General features: G+C 39.1%; 1 protein-coding gene across 4 annotated transcripts in view; it reads left to right on the forward strand.

Annotated features, from left to right (window-relative positions):
• The window catches only part of LOC129740592 (calexcitin-2-like), a 195,356-nt gene that overhangs the window by 167,036 nt on the left and 7,471 nt on the right, over nt 1-20,849 (forward strand). For all 4 annotated transcript variants that reach the window (XM_055732293.1, XM_055732296.1, XM_055732294.1 and 1 more), the window contains exon 7: nt 1,806-1,941. In XM_055732293.1, the coding sequence (XP_055588268.1) occupies nt 1,806-1,941 (136 nt within the window). The remainder of the gene's footprint in view (nt 1-1,805; nt 1,942-20,849) is intronic.

Here is a 20,849-nt window from a genome sequence, read left to right on the forward strand (position 1 = left end):
AATCCTCTATGTTGATGGTGATGATAACGATAATATTTACGATACCCATGTCGGAGTGTTCACCTGAAATCGAACCAATTTTCACATCGATTAGTTTCTAGATTTTCATCTTATATAGCCTAGATGCCTACTTGTTGGGGAATTAAAATTAATATTCCCCCCAAGCTCCTATCAGATAATTGCCCCAAAGATCTCTCACCTTGACTTCGCTTCTCGGTTCAGCCCCTTGGCCACACTTATTGGAAAATTAAGCTTGGATCAAGATTGCCTTTTCACAGTTTAATTAACATATCCAAACACGAGTCTTCATATACAGATACACACATCGATATATGAAAGCCTTGGAAACTGGAAGGATGTTGGTCGCATTTTAATTAGACTTGTTTCAGATGTTCATTCTTGAACAACAAAAAAGGCTTAGGTAAAAAGGCATCCTGGTTGGAAATTTGGAAGGGCGCAGAATTTTTCAATATTTTTTCTTTGGTTGAACCAAACAACGGTTGCAAACTTTGATTCAACCTTCCAAAAGTGTAACAATCAATTTCAAGAACCAAACTCGTAAGCTTGCTAATGCTTCGAGGAAACAAAATATTGAAATATGTTACAACAGCTGTACGGAAAAATCCCCCTTTAAACTCTAAACCCTTAGAGGAGAGTTTTTTATTCCTCTGATAGAGCCGTTAAAGAAAATGTTAAGGGAAAATCTCTGAACAATATCAGCTACAACAACACCTAGCAACGTTAAGTAGCATCAGCAGGGGAGCAACACCACTCATGAATATAAATTGATTTCCTTCGTAAAGGACTAACCGTTCCTTCTCCGAAGAATCCGCACCAGAATCTGGGGTACAGCGATTTTCGTTGAAAGTTTCATTCTTATATTTTTCTCTCTCGGACGACCTTCCCCTGGAAGTCAACTCCATTCAATGGGGGAAGAGCTGCATTTCTGGGGCATAATTCTATCCCTGGTTGAGACTTAAATCTTTCGACCTTTCGCAAACGAACAAAAAAAAAGCGGAAGTGGTTCAACTTTTGTTGTCGACTCACCAGAACTGCTCAGGAGACTTGTGTTTCCGGAATTGGAATGTTCCCAAATAAGTGGCTGAAGGTAAGACGTGATTCGTCCTTTTGGGGAGGTAATGTGTCTTGCTGATGTCGAAGTTTACCCCGGATAGTGGGGAGTTATTCAACAGATTGCCCTTTAATGGTTCCAAAAGTTTTGCGAAAGAACCAGCAAAGTTTTCCCTTATTATCCTTTAAAAAAAACAACCCATAAAACGTTGTTTCAAACGAATCTCTTTGTTTAATTAGTAGAACAAATATTGAATGCTTACAGCTCCCAAGACCATTCCAATCCAATTCGCATGATTTTCTTTTTTTTTGTGTTCTCAACTCTCATCTTCAAATAATGTCGTTGGTTTTATTCGGATGGGATAGTTGTAGACCACATCATAATTCAAGTCAATCCCTCGAGACGAGCTTATCAGTTTAATAAGAGCTATCGTTGTTTTCCCTACGTGTTGGATGGCTCCTTTGAGACGCTTCCCATCAAATTGAGTCCTAATCGAGTATTTTGCGAAATAAAAATCGTTTTTAACGATGCTACTTAACCGATCCTTGCATTATTTACGAGCACTAATCGAATAGACATAAATCATGGCTGAATCGGGTCTGGCAATCAATTTATTTGAACTAAAAGTTTAAGTCCCTTTGCTGTTGATCAGAAAATTTATGACAATCGACAATGTTTTTTTTCGTATCCATTTGCTAACTGTCCTCGTCTTCTTCCCCCCCTCACGTAACAGATACATGAACTTCATGTTCGATCTGGAGGATGCCTCCACGGATGGAAGCATCGATGCCGAGGAATTCGCCACTGTCTGTTCCAGCTACGGTTTAGACAAGCAGGAGTGTGTCAATGCCTTCGAGAAGATGGCGCGGGTAAGTGAAAGTTTGTAAATGTTATGTTTTCAGGGAAATCACTCAATCGTACAGCAATAAAAGGATCCGGCTCGAAGAACCGATTGAGCAAACCAGTATGGTGATCGCACGATATCGCACCTACCTACGTTTTAAGAGTTTAAAGAGATTAACAATCCTTGACTGACAACAATTCAAGAGCTTTGCATATAAATTTCCTTTTAAGTTAAGCAGATTACTGCTTAATTATCAAAGACCCACCACATGCGGCAGTTCACAACGAAGTCATTTTTAATTTTTCATATTCGTGTCAATTCTTTTACACAATTTAAAAGATGATTTTTTCAGCTTTGCTTTTAAAAAATAAAAAAATCCACTTCGACTTATAAAAAACGTGATGTATACAATTCAATAAGTTCAATTTTGAAAATAACTTTTAGCGTATTTGTTTGTATCTGGTGGCCAACCAGTTGTGCACTAGCTGCTGTTATCTTTTGAAAAACGAACACACACATATAGGATCTCAGTAAAACTTCATGTTTTTATGAAGAGATCTAAATTCTACTTAAGACTAAAGCGTACATCTTTCAAGGATATATTGGCTAGTACCGTCAAACGGGGCAACATGCAAAAGCAGGGTTAGATGCAACATTTGTAACTCACAACACTCATTCAATTTTTATTTCAATATACTGTAATAAAGTTATAATTCAATGATAACAAATTGATGATGACATAGTTTTTAACATCGTGAAGGAGTTTTTTTTCAGGTTTTGATTGTCATTAAAAATTTAAAAAATCGCGCAATAAATGTACAAATTTTTATATTTTTCGGTGTCGTAAAAAACTTTGCCAAGTATGACGAATTGGCTTAATGATATCACCTATAAACTTTATATTGCTTTCATTATTCTATACCAACACTGTTGATGTATAAATATTTTTCGAATAATCATTAAATTTTTTTAAACAAATATTTTTATAATTCAGTTAGCTGTCTGAAGCAAAATGCAACAACATGCAAATCATAACTAAATCTCATAAATCGAGTTTCCATATGCTGGGATGAGATTGTTTTGCATTATGCGTTTGTTAACATTAAAATTTCATCCATCCTAAAAATTATTTTCATGATTTAAGCCAAAAGAATATTTTGTAGATTTTTTACCCCTAAATGTATGCAGCAGATTTACACTTTTTTCTTTAAAAAAATGTTGACAGATAAAAATGGAAAATTTAATTTGAACAACACCAAACATTACTGCAAATGGTGCATTATGCGTTATGACATCACAAATGTATCAAAAACTATTAATTTTTAAACGTTTTCATTCGATTTTTCATTAATTACAGAGTTTGTTGCAACTTACCCCTTTTTCTTAGTAGGGTGAAAATCGCATGTTTTTGTAAATTTAGAAGAAAATGGTAAAAGCAATAATTTTTCTGACTACGTCAGTTTGGTGTCCCCTCAACCTTAAATTTTTGATGTACAAGAGTTATGATAATCAGAATCAAATCAAAATTTTAGGGTAAATTCATACATATATTTACTTCAAAAATCAAAATAAAAGTTAATCGACGGAGACTTGAGTGTAAAATTGAATGCATTTTCACTTGATGCCTTCCATCAAAATCTTCACCCTGTCATCCGGTACCAGTTTCTCAGTTTTTCCCCCTTTTCTTAACATGCCCTTCTGGTCTTTGACTGTCTTCTTGCTCTTCCGAAGTTCCCGCTTCATCGTTGTTCAGAACTGCTCCAGTTTGGCGGGTTCATTTCATTTGGAACAAAATGGACGGAATTGCCCTCATACTACTTCAGGACACTTTTAGAATAGTGGCATGATGCCAAATATGGCCAGATTAGCGGAGCTTCGTCGTGCTGCTGCAAGAACGGCAAAAGTCGCTTCTAGATGCACTCAGATTTGTAGATCTCGCCATTTACTGTACCTTTTGTCACTTCTCAGTCCGCAAGAGCAGATGGCCTGCCAAACGAGATATTTGGAGGCGAACCTCGACATTTTATCTTCTTCTTCTAATATATAAAGATGAGTTGGACTATATATGTTTGTATGCACCTTATACAAATCGACACCGCTTAACCGATAAGCCTAAAATTTGGTACAGAGATGTATTTGGACCAGGGTAAGGTTTTAGTGAAAGTTCTGAGCCCCTCCCGCCTAAGAAAAAGGATCCCCCCATACAACTTTCGTTTTTATTTCCACAAATCAAAAGTCATGGCACCCATTTGGCAGCCGATTTTCGTTTCCGTTGGCGGGTTGTTTTTACCATCACCATGGGCCGGGTGTAAGAAACGATTATCCAGAGTCCACGTGTACTGGAAAGCAAATCAAAAAACCAAATACAAACACATACAGGTTCTCAATGAAACTTAATGTTTCCTCGAAGAGATTCCTTTTACTTAATTCTAAGCGTACATCTTTCGAGTATATGATGGCTAGCATTTCACAAATGCTTAAACCATTAAACCACAAAAGTTTACTGTGTATGCCGTGACTGGGATTCGAACTCATGGCCGTTTCTTGGAAGACTTGAAGGTAACGAGCTGCGGCAAGTTTCGGAAGCCTTCTTAGAATTTTTTGGACAAATTAAACTTTAATATAGCATACGGGGGAGCATTTGGCATATAACGTCTGAAGAGATCATCTCCAAAAGAGATTTTATTAGATGGGGGGTGGGAAAGATAAAAATATAGTTAATACATTTGAAGAAGAAAAATAAGAAGGCCAAAGCTATTCAAGCTTCCTTCGAGAAAGGGTGGATATTAAATGTTTTTCGTGATGAAATAAAAAAGCATTCATGGTAAATTATTTTTAATTTCTATGAATTCGAACCTCATAACTATAAGTATTTCAAAAATATGAAAAAGGGAAACACAGTAAATATTCTCATTCAAAACTTGAAAATCACTAACAAAACTTTCAAAGCTTACATGCATGGCACAACATGGGTAAAATTTTCTCATAATAAATATATAAAACATATTGAACACAAAGCTACCAAAATTTCGTAAAGTCAAACGACTTATTTTGATTTATATTTTATGCAAACCCGAGCAAGGCCGGGTAAATCAGCTAGTTCTTCATAAATTTGTCGTTCACATCAAACTTCCTTTTACAGGTGAAAGCTGCAACCCTGAAATTTGCTCAAAATCGGCTTTTATATACGTTTCGTCGTCCATCACACAGCAGCCATATTTTGTCAGCATCTTCTCGTAGAGCTTCCGTGCCCGAGTTTTAGCCATCGATTGTTGCTGCTCATCGTGGTTTGGGAAGTTCTGTACCTTGTATGTATGTAGTCCAGCACCCTTCTTTGCATTCGGGACGTAGCTCTGCGACATGCCGATCTTTTTAGACAAATAACAGCTTGAGACGTTGGGATTTGCTTAAATCATCCGCTTCACCTTTCCTTCCGTCTGTTTGTTCTCCGGTTCCGGGTTTCATCCAGCTCCTTTGCCGTGGTCTAACGTCAACCGCTCCTTAAACCGCTTCAACACTCTGGAGACGGTTGAATGATGAATGTTCAACATTTTTTTCCAACTGCCGGTGCGACAGGTCAGGAAATTCCAGGTGTTTGGAAAAAATTTGTTCTCTCGACTCGCGTTGGTTCACCTCCATTTTCGTTGCATCGAAAAACACGACTTCGAGTTTGACATCATGTGAACAATACACATCAATGAGAAAGTGTGCAAAATTTGGTTGATTTTTACCCAATGGTAAAAGAGATTTTGGGTTTTATCACCGCTATTGTTAGTTTGTTTTAATAAATTCAGATAATTTTCAAACGAGTCTCATGCATCATTTCCAAGCAGGTCTCGTAGTTTTCATTTTGAATTAAGCTCTCGAAAAAACCACAAAATTGTTTGCCCTAAATCAAAATGAGATAAGATCAGTTAGATATCGATTAACCATATGGATTTGAAAATTCATGTTTGGATTTGTATTTCCCGCGCCAAGGAAACACATTCGGGTTTGATAATGATTGGATGCGCCAAATGTAGCACGCGAAATGAAAATCAAGCCAGAATCGATATGGAACCCCGCTTCTCTTTTCCAAATAAAAAAAAATGCACCAGAAATAATAGCCTATCACCCATTCACCGGCATTGCATTTTTTGTTTCCTATTTTTCCGGTATCGGATGCAATTCGATCGCCCGGAAGCCCTTGGACCCCGGAAAAGACCGCTCAGATTACCCCTCATTCGAAGTTCCACTTAATGTTCTGTGGCCAGCCAACCAGCTAGTTGCGACAAATATTTATTGAATTTTCATTATGGTTACCTGTCTCGGTTGTGTTGTGCCTGGGCGTTAACGGAAACGCTGCTGATGTTTGGCAACGTCCAGTTTTGGGCAAACTCCCAAATATTTTCGGGGAAAATTTGGCAGCAACCTTTTCTCGCCAAAACGGGACGAAAGAGGCTACCCGTTTAAACTCACATCGATGGTGTTTTTGTGGGTCTCCGATGTTTTAATTTGTGAAATCAATCCGATTGACATTTTGTACGCTGAGCGTTTGAAATTAAATGTTTCGTTGGCATCCTTTCAGAATTATGCAAATCTTTGTGAACGCGATTTTTATGCTCAAGCAAGTGATTTAGGTTGTATTTGTAGGTTGTACAACGTCCTGGTGGTGTTCGGGACCCAAAAGAGCAACATTACGACGGTCCTCCTGCAAGACAGTGGGGTTAGCTGCGGGCCTTGCGAGTTTACTTATTTCACTTAATGTTCCCGCGTCGATCCTCCGAAGCATAGGGCCGTCGTAAAAGACCTCCACCGTTGATGTCAAGATTCTCGTCGACAGTTCGAATTTCGGCGTCTAGGCTCACCACCACGAGTTTCTGGGTCTGCCTCTTCTTCGATGACCTTCTGGATTCCAATCTAGCGCCTCTCTACAAATCTCGTTTTCATCTCTTCGCAGCGTGTGCCCAATCCATCTTCACTTACGTTCCCGAATCTCGATGACTAGCGCCCTTGGATGACACCGGCGATGTTACTTGCAGTTTTTGCGTAGTCCCCGCATATATGCACCAAGTTTCGCACCCGTACAACAATACGGATTTGACGTTTGAGTTGAAGATTCGGATTTTTGTTCGTAGAGAAATCTGGCGTGAGCACCAGATGTTTTGGAGTCTCGCAAATGCCAATCGTGCCTTTCTGATCCGGGTTTCGATCACTTTCTTGATATTACCATCAGGCGTTATCTGACTACCAAGATACTGGAGGCACTCCACTTTCTCAACCTGTTGCCCAGCTACCATGAAACTGGAGTGATCTCCATCGACTTAGTTTGACTTTGAGACCTGCTGCCTTGGAACTTTCGGTGAGGTCGTCGAGTTTGCTCTGCATGTCCGGTTGTGTTTGGGCGAGCAAAACAATATCGTCAGCCAGGTCAAGGTCGTTCAGTTGTTCCATTGTTAAAGGATTCCACGGCAATCCTCGGTTCGATGCACAGTTAATCGATCTAATCAGAATCTCATCCATTACGAATAGAAAAAGCAACGATGATAAGACACATCCCTGTCTCACTCCAGCAGTTACCGGGATTGGTTCGGACAAGACACCATCATGCAGGACCTTGCACGAAAATGCCTCGTATTGTGCTTCGATGAGATGGACTTGTTTCTCTGGGAATTCTCGTAGCCTTAGAGCCTTCCAGATGTGTACATGGTTAAGTCAGTCGAATGCTTTTTCGAAATCAACGAACACCAGCAGAAGAGAATCCTGGAACTAGTTGATTTGTTCCAGTGTGATTCGTAGCGTTGTGATGGGATTCACCCAAGATCGTCCGGATCGGAATCCAGCTTGTTGCCGTCGGAGTGTAGAGTCGATTTTCTCCTCGATTTCCACTTAGCAGAGTACTTTGAGGTTTGTACCGATCAACGTTATGCCTCGCCAGTAACCGCATTCTGTCAGGTTTCCTTCCTTTGGGACCAGTCGGTCGAAAATGTTGTAGAGCCCCAAATGTCAGCGAGCCCGTGACTAAATAAAAACATAAGCAACGAACAACGAACAACAAATTTCGGATGGAAATCGGCGAAGACCCACGGGACAAAAAGGGACTAGCGATTGGAAACTTGGAAAATGGAACTGCCGATCTCTAAATTTCGTGGACAGTACCCACGTGCTCTCCAACGAATTGGAGTGCCACAAATTCGACATCGAAGCGCTACAAGAGGTATGCTGGAAGGGCTTCACGGTACAAACGTACCCAGCTGGTCGTGCCCTCCACCAGAGCTGCGGCAACACACACGAGCATCGGGTGGTGGCCGATCAACTCACGAATGTGCCGGTTGAGAATCAAGGGCCGGTTCTTCAACATCAGCATCATCAACGTGCACAGCCCTCACCTCGGAAGTACCGGTGACGACAAATACGAATTTTACGCGCAGCTGGAGCGTGAATACTACCGCTGCCCAAAACATGATGTCAAGATCGTCGTCGGGAATTCAACGCTGAAGTCGACCAGTAGGAGGAATTCAAACCGATAATAAGAAGAGCTCCAGCTAACCAACGAAAACGGCCTCAGACTGATAGATAGTACAAGTACACTTGGAGATCATCGTACCAAATTCAATCACAGATCGACCACGTTTTGATAGACAGCTGGCATTTCTCGGACATCATCGTCGTCAGATCCTATTGAGGCACCAACATCGAGTCAGATCACTATCTGGTGAAGATGCGCCCAACACTCTCCGTAGTGAACAACATACGAAACTGACTCCCGCCTCGGTTAAATTTCGCACGACTCAAGCAACTTGAGGTCGCGGCCGACTAAGCGCAATCGCTCGAAGCAGCGCTGCCGGCAGAGGGCGAGCTTGACGAAGCCCCTCTCGAGGACTGTTGGGATACCATCAAGAAAGCCATCAACAGTGCTGCGGAGAACGTCATCGGTTATGTGGAGCGAACTAGACGGAACGACTGGTCCGACGAGGAGTTTAGAAGGGCAATGGACGGTGAAAACGGCGCGCTGGCGGCAGTAGTGCAAAGAGGCACCCTTTGAAATGTTGAAAATTACCGAAAGCGGAAGAGGCAGCGAGTCCGAATTTTCCAGGAGAAAAAGCGCCGCCTGGAGGAGGAAGAGCTTGAGGAGCTGGAGCATCGTTCCCAAAAACACGAAAGCGCTATCAGAAACTCCGCAAGCCGCAAGCCGAAATGTGCTGGGATAAGGACGGGCGCATCCTGACGGACAATCGTGAAGTGATCAAAAGGTGGAAGCAGCATTTCGATGAACACCTGAACAACGCACATGCAGGAGATCAAGACGGTGGGGGAAGGTACATCGCCGGCGTAGCCAACGACGTAGAGGAGCCACTCCCAACGATGAGTGAAGTTGAGGAAGCCATTCGCCAGTTGAATAGCAACAAGTCGGCTGGGAAAGATGGCATCGCAGCTGAACTCATCAAAATGGGCCCGGACAAGTTGGATGATGGCCTACACCGGTTGATAGTCCGGATCTGGGACATAGAACAGCTACCGGAGGAGTGGAAGGAGGGGGTAATATGCCCCATCTACAAGAAGGGCGACAAATTGGAATGTGAGAACTAGCGAGCGATCACTGTCCTAAATGCCGCCTACAAAGTGCTGTCCCGAATCCTAATCCGCCGCCTAACGCCAAGCAACTGCGGTCGAGAAGACTTAGCCCTCGCACGGAGTGTAGCCTGTATATGACGCTCATTAGACCGGTTGTTTTCTACGGGCAGGAGACACGGATATTGCTCGAGGAGGACCAGCGTACACTCGGAGTATTCGAGCGACGAGTGTTAAGAGCCATCTTTGACGGCGCACAGAAGAACGGGGTGTGGAGGCCAAGGATGAACCACGAGCTCGCGCGACTCTACGGCGAAGCCAGTATCCAGAAGGTGGAGAAGGCTGGCCGGATACGCTGGGCAGGACATGTTACGAGAATGCACGAATCTGGTAGGAACGAGACCAACAGGGGCACAACGAGCGAGGTGGTTAGACCTAGTGGAGCGTGATCTGGCTGATGTGGGATGTCCGAGAAATTGGAGAACGGTTGCCATGGACCGAGTGAATTTTAGGAATTATGTTCGTCGAGTAATGTCATGAAACGGAATACTCGGGAAAAAATATTGTTATGCTATTGGATAGACGAGTTCAAAGTCTAAACTTGCCGAAATACAAATCGGTATCGAATTTTGAAAACGGCGAATGCGCCAACATCACTGTTTCGAGAAAAAACGCGTTCAAAGTTTGACAGCTCCATAAGCACCCAGCAAAAATTTTATTTTGTTCTCTATATTCCTCGACCAAATATTCTTCAGTTAACGTTGTACACTCAAAATGTAGAGCTAGTACTTTATCACTCAGTTGATAAAATCCATTTGTTTACATTTGGCGCATTCGCCCTATCCAAAATTCACTACCGAAATGTATTTATCGAGTGATGCGCCTGGATGGTATGCAAACTAGTGCAAGAGGAAAGGGATTGTCAATGTATTTCGTGTAATCCGAGGTTTAACTTATCCGAGGTGGTCCTTTCTCCGACAACCTCGGATAAGCGGGGTTCTTGTGTATATAATTTCCGGACATTTTTCTTGCTTTTAACAAGTAAATAACTAAGAATACAATTTGGTCTACATGTTTTGTTTTGTTAGAATCTGGTTCGCTGATAAACTGACCCGGTACCAAATTGAAATTAATTGAACTGGCTTTATAAAATAAGCTTTCTCTTTCATCCTACACAGTTTTCCGTCATGATGACACCAAATCTGAGTGGGAGTGAAGGCTGTTAGTTTCTCCCTTCGTGTCTATGACGTCATGTATAATTTGACGTCATATTTACGATTATCTTGAATAGTGATTGCTAGCAAGCTAAATTGACATGTTTTTGGGAGTGATCTTTTTATGATATTCACTATGAAGAATTTTTTTCAACTATTGTGTTTTTTTTCTTTTATGGATTAAAGAGAAATCAAATCCATTTTTTTAAAGATAAAAATCATTTGAACTGTGCAGCCCAGTTTCGCAAAAAGTCGAGATCAAAGGTTAAAAAATGTACACTAATACACACAAATACACAGACATCGTCAGAACTCGTCGAGTTGATACCGTGAGATCTAAAGCCTAGTCCACACTCGGCAACTTGAACTGCGATTCCGGTTGCTGAGACTTGTTTATGTTTACATTTTGATTGCTGAAGGTCTCCCATATCTGTCGGGAGACTTGAGACAAGACATCATCAAATGTAAACAAGAACAAAGTCTCAGCAACCGAAATCGCAGTCCGAGTTGCCAAGTGTGGACTAGGCTTAAGAAGTCAAACGTGAGATATAAAACGTAAGAAGAGAGCAGAAAGACGCTTAGGTGAGGCAAGGAATATTTAAAGAAGGTAGTGTCAAGGCAGCCTTGCTCTAGTATTGGTACAGGCTGAGACGTCACAATCACGCAAAATCTGTTAATTTACTAGGAAATTTATCTTTTTCGTTGATAATTTGAAGAATGTGCTAGAAATTTTCCACTTTAACAACATGTTATTGTAGAAGGATTCTTGCTCTTCTAGATCGGTACGAAAAATGTTGCATTTTAGAATATATTTTTTTTTCTATAAAATAGACCATCGAAGTTAGAAAAAATGGTAAACTTTCCCCACTGAAATTTGCAAAACTTTAAAATTATTTCAAAGTCTTACATGAAAATGTTCAAGTCAGTGCAGTTTAAGCTCCTCATTAGAATAAAGTGATCAAAACACAAATTTTTATACAAAACCACAATCTTTTACTGGCATTTTTGAAAACTAAGTTAACGATCATTTATTGATGTTAATTGTTCTTGTATATGGTAAACCAATTGGATTAAAATCATGACAATCAGCTGAACACTAAATATCTACCAGCTAGACCTTTTTAAAGCTGATTTTTCATTCATTTTTGCACGTTTTAGCGTCAAGGCGACATTGCATTCACTAATAAAATAAGGAAAAATAATAATGCAATCCTCAAAGGACCAAAAAACTTCGTAACATAGTGAAATAGAGACCTTAAAACCTAATCACAATGAAATTGGATTTAATTTTCGTTCTAAAACTTTTTTCTTTGAAATTCCTACCATTCTCATAAATTTTTTCGATACAATCGTTTTTGTGACGTCACAAAAAAATCCAATATGGCTCTCGGCACTACCTTATTTAAATATTCCTTGTTAAAATTGTGAAACCTGAGACGTAAAAAGTAGGACGTGATACATGAGGCGATAGAGAAGTGTGAAGTCGGAAGTCGTGAGACAATAATTACAAGGTTACACATTACAGTTACATTTTCGACTCGTTGAGTAATTACTATTACGTGTTATTACTCTATGTTGAGATTCCTAGCATAAAAAGTATTTAAAACAAAAAAGAAAATACGATGACCGACGTCTTCGATTCTATTTTCCTGTTTTTTTGGCCCTCTGATGGAGTTGGTGAGAAATCTTTCAATGGCTTTGTAAATTCGTTTACGGTCCTCTAAAATTGAAACATTGTATTCGAGAAATGTATAATATAATGAAACGTGCGTTCGAATAAACGTTTCGTTTGCAATACATCTAATTGAATAATGAGCTGGAAATTTTCGCTCAAGCACCTCGGGTAGAATTGTCCGTCGACCTAGTTAAGTGCCTTTATGATTTTCCCTCATATTTCGATACCACCCAGCAGATGATAGAATTTTACCGTAGACTCAATCATTTTACCACAGAACTTGGATGTACCGAGATTTCAAAATTTTGTTAATAGAAAACACAATAATTTTGGACTATTCTTGTCACATGAAATTCATTTCCAAATAATTTTATTGTTATTAAAGGGAATTGCGAAAAATATATTTCATTTTAAATTTTAAACTCTAATACACATCGGAAACGTTTTCCTGTCCGGGTAATAGGAGCAGCTGGTAAGACATCGTTTTTGTGCGGGATCCTGTCCCAGTTGGCCGGTGGCCAAAATATTTGTCCGCAGCAGCAACGGCGCAGTGAGGTAGCATGTTTGGGCCCAGATTTTTCCCGGATTCCGTTTTATCGGGCAGCCTGGCCGAACCGGCCAGTCCGCCATCCAAAACCGAGATAGTGGTTTTTTTTAAATTCGGGATCTAACTGGATCAGTCCCCGCGTTTTGATGCACCCGGCGCGCTTGTCGTGTTTATGTTCCGCTGATTGAAATTCAATTCCGCAGTCAGCGGTAAAAGATGGGCTCTTGAGTGAAGCACCTTTTCCCGATTGAACCGGGCGATTTGGGAAGGTTTAATGGAAAGTTCAGGGCAAAAAACGTGAATGAAATGAAACCTGACCTGACTGACTAACTGTACAACGATATATGAATGAATCTAGATTGAACGCTCAGAGATAGCGTAAACCAGATAGGAATTTATTCAAATAGGCCGGTTTGCGGATCACGATGAGGAAATCCATTCTAACTGTTGAAAGCAATGATAACTGAGAATTTATGATTTATAATAAGATCTTCAATTCAAATGTTTTGTAATTTTTTTTAAGTTCATTCAAAATTAGTTTTTCTACCATTGCTTTTCATTCGAAATTAAGACTTTGGTTTTATTATCTTCATAAGTTCATTTCTTATGTTAAGATTGATTTGTGTTTATATGGAATTCTCCCTCTTCTCCTTTCAATGTGAGGAGGGTCTCATATCACAGAATCATTTTTTAACAAAATAACGTCCCATGCCGAATTAAGTATCATTTTCTCGAATAGTTCTTGAGTTGTTTAAAAAAAATGTTCGGTGTTCATGGTGTATCAGTTTCGAGTTATTATTGAAAATTTATTGATAACCTCCCTACTTTTGGATCTTACTTTTCATACACGGATACCTCGATTATCCAAGTGTAGGTTTCACTGAAACCATAACGATGCATCGTTTAGCCAACGTTTAAAATGAGTTTCGAGTTCACAATGATGTCACTTTTAGGTTTTATTTATGCATTTATGGTATGGTAGCCAGCTTGGGTGCACGGTCGTTCTGCAGTTTTGGCTAAGGCTTCAGCAACAAGTCACCATGAATTACCATACATCCGGTTAATAACTGATGGATGAGATGTTCAAGGGAGTGAATTTATAAGAAGAGCATTTTACGATATCCAGCGGGTTAGGATCGATTGGTCTCGAGAAGTTATTGAAGAATATATAACTAACCCATTATGCAAGTTTCTGTAGTTCCCGCTCGCGCGTCAAACAGTAGGAGAACTTAATAAGAGTAGGGTGATATGCCAATTGTTGTACAGCTAAGCACATGATTTTGGTTTTTATGTTATATTTTTGTCATTTCAAACGAATTCACTTGTTTTTTCTGTCAATTGCACTCATTCAGGATTGATCAATAAGATCCAAAAGTTGAAGTGTTCGAAAAAAGTGACGTAAAAATAAAAAAAACCGTTTAAAAAAGCTTGTTTGTACCCAATAGTTGCACAGGCAAATTTTATGTCTTGCCTAATGTTGTTCGATTTTTTCCAATGGTTGCACATTTTAAAAAATCTTCTTAAGGCTCAGCCACCATGTGGTCAAAGAGGCTGATATTTGTTACGGAAGTTTATTAAAAGATCTAGTTCAAATGAAATCCAATTTGTAGACGACCCCTTTTGAGGGGGGTCCTCCATATAAACCGTCCAATGCACAATGGGAAAATTCGGTCCCAAAATAAAAAAAAAACGAAGCCGCCGGTTTGAGAGTCTGGAATAGCATTTATCACAAGTAAAATTTGCTCAGAAACTCAAATCTACCACTGAATTTAACCGGAGCCATCTGAGTGAAGTGTTTTTTGACCTTATTTGACCAGTATTGAGCTTTTTCTTTATATATCCTACCAACATAAAAAAAATTGTCAATGAAATTCCGTAGTAAAAAGTAGTCCCACAAAGCCAAAGCAGTTTAAGTGACTTTGACACTTTTTACACATTGCAAGTTGCCCGACTTTTGAATACAAAGATTTATTTTGCAACGAGTTTAATAATCTCAAAACTTCAATTTTTATATTTGAAGATAAAAAAAATATTTACGGGAATGTGAAGTGTCTTTGAATAAAGGTTGATTTATTGAAAATCAACTTTGATTGGGAAAAAGTTTATTGGAGCACATAAATTATTTAAATTAATAGTAAAACGTAAATATCCAAATATTTAGCAAAAAAAATGTCATATTGAAAGACAATCCGAGTTGATTTTCAGTTGCATGTAATCAATGAACGTGTTCAATTTTGTACGGAAATTTGTATGGAAGAAGAAATTTTTGCATATGAAATCATCCCGAAAATTCAAATATGCTTGAATTAAGTTTCTCTTTGAAAAAATATTGATTTGACCAATTTTTAAGCTTCATTTTTGCCAACACGACTGGAAGCAAAGTATTTCACGAAAACAGTTATGACCATTTTGAAATAAAAAGCCAGAATTTGCTTTCTGGGGCTTTCAATAATTTCTTGACACGTTTTTGCGAAGCTTCCATAAATCAACAAAAACATTGGCAATGCAAAGCAGTTTATTGGGATTTTTTATTTTCATCCTACGGTTAAACAGCATTCAAATTAATTATCAAAAGCACTGAAATTAAAATTAAAATTTTGATTTTTTTGTATGACATCGAATATCATTTCTGTGATACAAGTTAGGATTGGTTTTTGTTCACATGAAATATATTGCAATAACCACAAAATATTTCAGAAATAAAAAATTTAAGATTTTCAAACTTATAGTACATCTCTGGTGATTTTCGAGTGCAAACCTTTATTTCCCGTACAAATTAAAACTCGGTGCGCTAATTCAGGACTAATTTATTGAGTCCTGATTTTTTTTTTCAAAAAATTTATTTCTTATTTTGGTAGTAAAAACAACCAAACAAAGTTTTTGGAGGTAATTAAATTCATAGTTTTGTTATTTCCTTACAATTTCAATCCATTTGTTTGATGCCTTGATTCATCCACCGACCCCATGAAATATTGCATTTGATGTATAAGTATTTTATATCATGAATATAGTTTTGTATGAATATAGTTTGAAATATGATATGAGAAACAATATATGATGGAATAAATACAGATTAGTTTTATGATGTATTAAAATATGTTACAAAATCTCCTGCAAAACGATTAAATAAATAAAAGGCTGCGTATATTTGGTGTAGCCAATTCAAATTGCAAGTATATATTTGTTTTCCAGCATGGGTATTGAGATTGCCATTTCAGACCAAGAGTCTCAAGATCGAGGGTCTTCAGACCGAGGGTCTTCAGACCGAGGGTCTTCGGGCCAAGGGCCTTCAGGCCGAGGGTCTCAGGCCGAGTGACTTCGTTCCAAGCGTCTTCAGGCCGATGGTCTTCTGGCGAGAGTCTTTAGGCCAAGGGTTTTCAGGCCGCGGGTCTCCAGGGCGAAGGCCTTCAGGCCGATGGTCTTCTGGCCGAGAGTCTTCAAGCCGAGAGTCTTCAAGCCAAGGGTTTTCAGGTCGAGGATCTTCAGGCCGAGGGTCTTCAGGTCGAGGGAGCAGAGGGTTTTCAGGGAAAAGTTCTCAGGTAGAGGGCCTTCAGACTGCAATTCATTAGGTCGAGAGTCGTTAGGCCAAGAGTCTTCAGCCTAAGGGTGTTCAGACAGAGAATCTTCATGAAGAAGGTCTTCAGGACCGATGTCTTAAAGCCGAGGGTCTCCAAATCAGGGTCTTCAGGCCCAGGATATTCAGGACCAGAGTCTTCAAGCCGAGGGTCCTCTGACCGAGGGGCTTCAAGGCACATGTATAATATTTAAAGTTTTATAGCAGGCTACTAGATAAAGTATTGGTTTTATAAGGGGCTTGAGGAGTCCAATCCAAATGTTTTTTTTTATTTTAATAAACGTTTATTAAGCCAAATTACTTTTAAAGTTTTTATGAGCTGAGGGTCTTTTTAACAATAGACTTATTGCTAGGGGGTTGGAAAGGGTTTAAGGAAGAGGGAGGGGGTTTGGCAAGGTTGGGATTAAGCGTGGTTCCACATTGCCGAAGAGCGGCAGAGGATGGTTTCTCAGATGAACTATTTCCAACTCCTGCTCCGCTTAAGGAGTCTGAAGAGAAACGTTGAGGGGATGTCTTTTTCCGGGGTGGTGAAGACTCCAGAGACTAAAGTGAGCTGATCTCGTTTTTGTTTTGGTTGTTTTGATGTGTTGTCTAATATTTGCTGCTGCTGGTTAGTTTGTGGAGTTTGATGAATCTTTTGTTGTACGTTTCCAGATCGGGTAACTTGTGCGTAGCTGTGTGTATTGTTTGTGGTTTTGATTCGCTGACGAGCTTCAGAAATAGGAATATTTTGCTCAACACTTGAACGAAGAGCAGCGCTTTTTTCTATCCATTTGGGGCAAGCTCTTTCGTAAGGCGAGTGATCGGAGGCTTTGCAAGTGTGGCAGAATTTAGATTCGGAGCATTTACTACTGTCATGGTGGGGGCTGCATCAAATACTACATCTCTTCTCATTGGGGCAACGTTTTTTTTGTATGTCCGTAGGTAAAGGCGTACGTACTCGCAAAAATCCAAAGTTTACGTACTCTGGGATAACTGTACTATTTATCGTTAACACCAACGTTGGTGTACCGCTGATGCCTGTGGAAGTTTTTTTTCGTTATTCTTCGTACCTCGATTATTTTCTGGGATGATAGCTCAGCAAGCAATTCTTCGTCAGTCATCTCAATTGCTTCATTACATCTTACAACAAACTTGCGCTGATTGAGAGTAGGCTGTCTTCCAAATTCAATCGGAGCTCCATCCAGAAGTTGCTTGAGCAATGCTCAATATCCTGCTTAGTCCTTATTCCGAATTTTAATTACGTGCCATTTACGTACACGATCGAAAAACGCGCCTTCAACCTTTCCTGCATGTTTTTCTATCGATTTGCCAACAATAAAAGGGTTTGGAAGATTATGTCCTTGCTTCGCTGATAAGAAATTATAGAGGTGGCGTCCTATAGGTTCTGGGGGTCGAGCCATTCCGGTATTGTCCGTTCCGGATGGTGTCCAGGAGACGGACTCATAACTAAATTCACACTGAACTTCTGCACACATCCAAAAGGGGATCGTTAGCCTTCAAGGATAGAATCGAAAGCAAAAAAATGCGACCGATCTCACCAAAGGCTGAGAAGGAACTGGATGTACGGTGTAAATAGACAAGATAGGCTACTCCCACGAGTAAACAACTCGTTTGAATGTAAACAAGTGACGTCATTAATGTCGAATAGCGTGCAAGGCAAAAAGCTTTGCGCGCGTAAGATAATGCTGCATACACCGAGGGTCACTAGATGGATAGTAATGACGACATTACCTTATCACAATCACATTCACCTTATGATATTTTAAACCCTATGGCAACTTGACGTTTCTCATACAAATCGCGTGTGCCAGTTTTTTCTGGTTCTGTCACATCGAAAATCAAGCGACATGTCGGAAGGACGCATATTGAAATATATTCTATTTCATTATAATTGATTCAACAAATGAAAAAATGATTCGAATTTAAAATTTTTAGCCCAGTTCTATGTAAAAACGATCTGTTTCCAAAATTTAGTCGATGCAAACGACTCACAGACGTTAATCTGTATGTCATTTATTAGGTCTAAAACTTCTGGACTTATCAAAATAATCCACTGATGTACGGCAGTTTTTTGGAACAAGTATCCCTTCCACCGAAACTATTGTGTACACAATAAATGTAAAACAAACAATACCACAACAATCATCAAATGATTTTCATAAACTACGATACATATGCAAATTTTAGAATGACAAAACTTTCACATTATAGCAGAATATTTCCTATTTTATAGAAAAACTGTTCCTATACAATAAATAAATATGTAGGTAGATTATTGAATGTGTATAATAATAATACCACTAAAAAAATAACAAAATTTAAAGTTCGCAAATGCACAAGTAACGATGCTGGATTTTCCACACGTAAAATAATTTTCACTTAAAAAATAAGTGGCATCTCTAGTAAATTCTCGCCATACGTAATTTCATTTGAATTTTAAGTGATGGGTCAAGTGAATTCACTTAAGTGACCGGTCAAGTGAATTACACTATGACGTTCGAGTGAAATTTATCTGTATTCTAAGTAAGTTTCTAGTCTCTCGCGTTTTTAAATAAAAGAACATTTATAGAACACCACTTCGATTTCAAATACTTACATCACAGCTTACATTACGCTTTCGCCATAAATTTATTGATTGGAAAATTCCATCGTAATCCCAAGGCAGATCAGTTACTGCAGATAGTGCGACTTCTAAATCTTTCCTGCTGCAAACCAGAAAATCTGTCCAGTTCAACCCATAAGCTGTAACATGATAACACCTTTATATAATTTTTTCTTACATCACGTTTAACACGAACTACCGCCAAAATCGCCTAGTAAAGATTTGAGAAAATCCAAATGCAGCATAAGCTTTAAATTCTGCTCTTTAGAATTTGCCATTTTAGACTCTAAAAATAAAAACAATTACAACCCGACATTTTGAAATTCAAGTGATGGGGAAGTGAATATTTTTTCTCACTTCAAATTCAAGTGACAACTGAAGTGAATGTGGATGAATTCACTTGAAATTTAAGTGACTGCCAAGTGAAATGTATATGTCGCACTTGAATGGAAGAAAATCACTGGATCCTTGTTTTTAAGTGAAAAATCGTGTGTATTTTAAGAGTGAATTTGGGTTCAGTGCAAGATGCTTATTTGAATCCCCTGAAATATATAAACGACTTTTCGTGATTATATTAACATTAAATCGTCACAAAAGAATCGCTGAAGGGAAACTGTCATGAGGTAGTAAATAAAATGAAATATTTTGAGCTGCTGCAAGAACTAAACACAATATTATATATTTATTACAATGCAAATTCTTAACACACTTTAAAAATGGATTGTTTGGTGAAGCTATAAATCCAATCAAGTCTGGGATCTTATGCTGAAAGCTGAAATTAAAGTGGGACATCCGTTATCATGGGTATCATTCGACCTGAAACTCTCAAATGTAGATATTCATCTTAGAATTTAAAATTGTTAGTGATGGAAAATATGTTATCATCAAGTTTTGGAATCAGTTTCACAGCACAGTTTTATAGATCAACTCTCAGTTTATCTTTTTTTCCGGCGTTCAAAAATTATTATATTTTCGTCACTTGAGAACCTAGTTAATTTTTTTTTCTCGAAATACTTCTGTAAATATTATAAGAAGATTTTTCGTCTCAAAAAATTATTACTTTAGGAACTACAATACCGTTTCTCGTGAAAATTTATTCGGGAAAATACATATTTCCTTAGAAAAGAGGAGTGCTTACTATGCCCACTGGGAGCAGCTCCGGACAGTTTGGCGGATTCATGTCCTTTGGAACAAAATGGACAGAATTGACCTCATACCACTCCAGGACACGAGGCATTCAGATTTGTTGATCTCGCCATTTACTGTGCCTTTTGTCCCTTCTCAGTCCGCAAGAGCAGATGCCAAACGAGACATTTGGAGGCGAACTTCAACATTTTATTTTTCTTAATTTTGTCGTTCACATCAAACTTCCCTTTGCAGGTGAAAAATCCAACCGCGGAATTTGCTTTAAATCGGCTTTTATATACGTTTCGTCGTCCATCACACAGCAGCCATATTTTGTAAAGCTCATCGCGGTTTGGGATGTTTTGAACCTTATATGTTTGTAGTCCAGCTGCCTTCTATGCATTCTGGACGTAGCTCTGCGACATGCCGATCTTTTTAACCAAATCACGACTTGAGACGTTGGGATTTGCTTTAAACATCCGCTTCACTTTCCTTCCGTCTTTTTGTTTTCCGGTCCCAGTTTTTTTTCCAGCTCCTTTGCCGTGGTCCGACGTCAACCGATCCTGGAACCGCTTCAACACTCTGGAGACGTTTGAATGGTGAATGTTCAACATTTTTCTCAACTGCCGGTGCGACAGGTCA

Source organism: Uranotaenia lowii, chromosome 1 (assembly GCF_029784155.1).
Source record: "Uranotaenia lowii strain MFRU-FL chromosome 1, ASM2978415v1, whole genome shotgun sequence".
NCBI lineage: Eukaryota > Metazoa > Arthropoda > Insecta > Diptera > Culicidae > Uranotaenia > Uranotaenia lowii.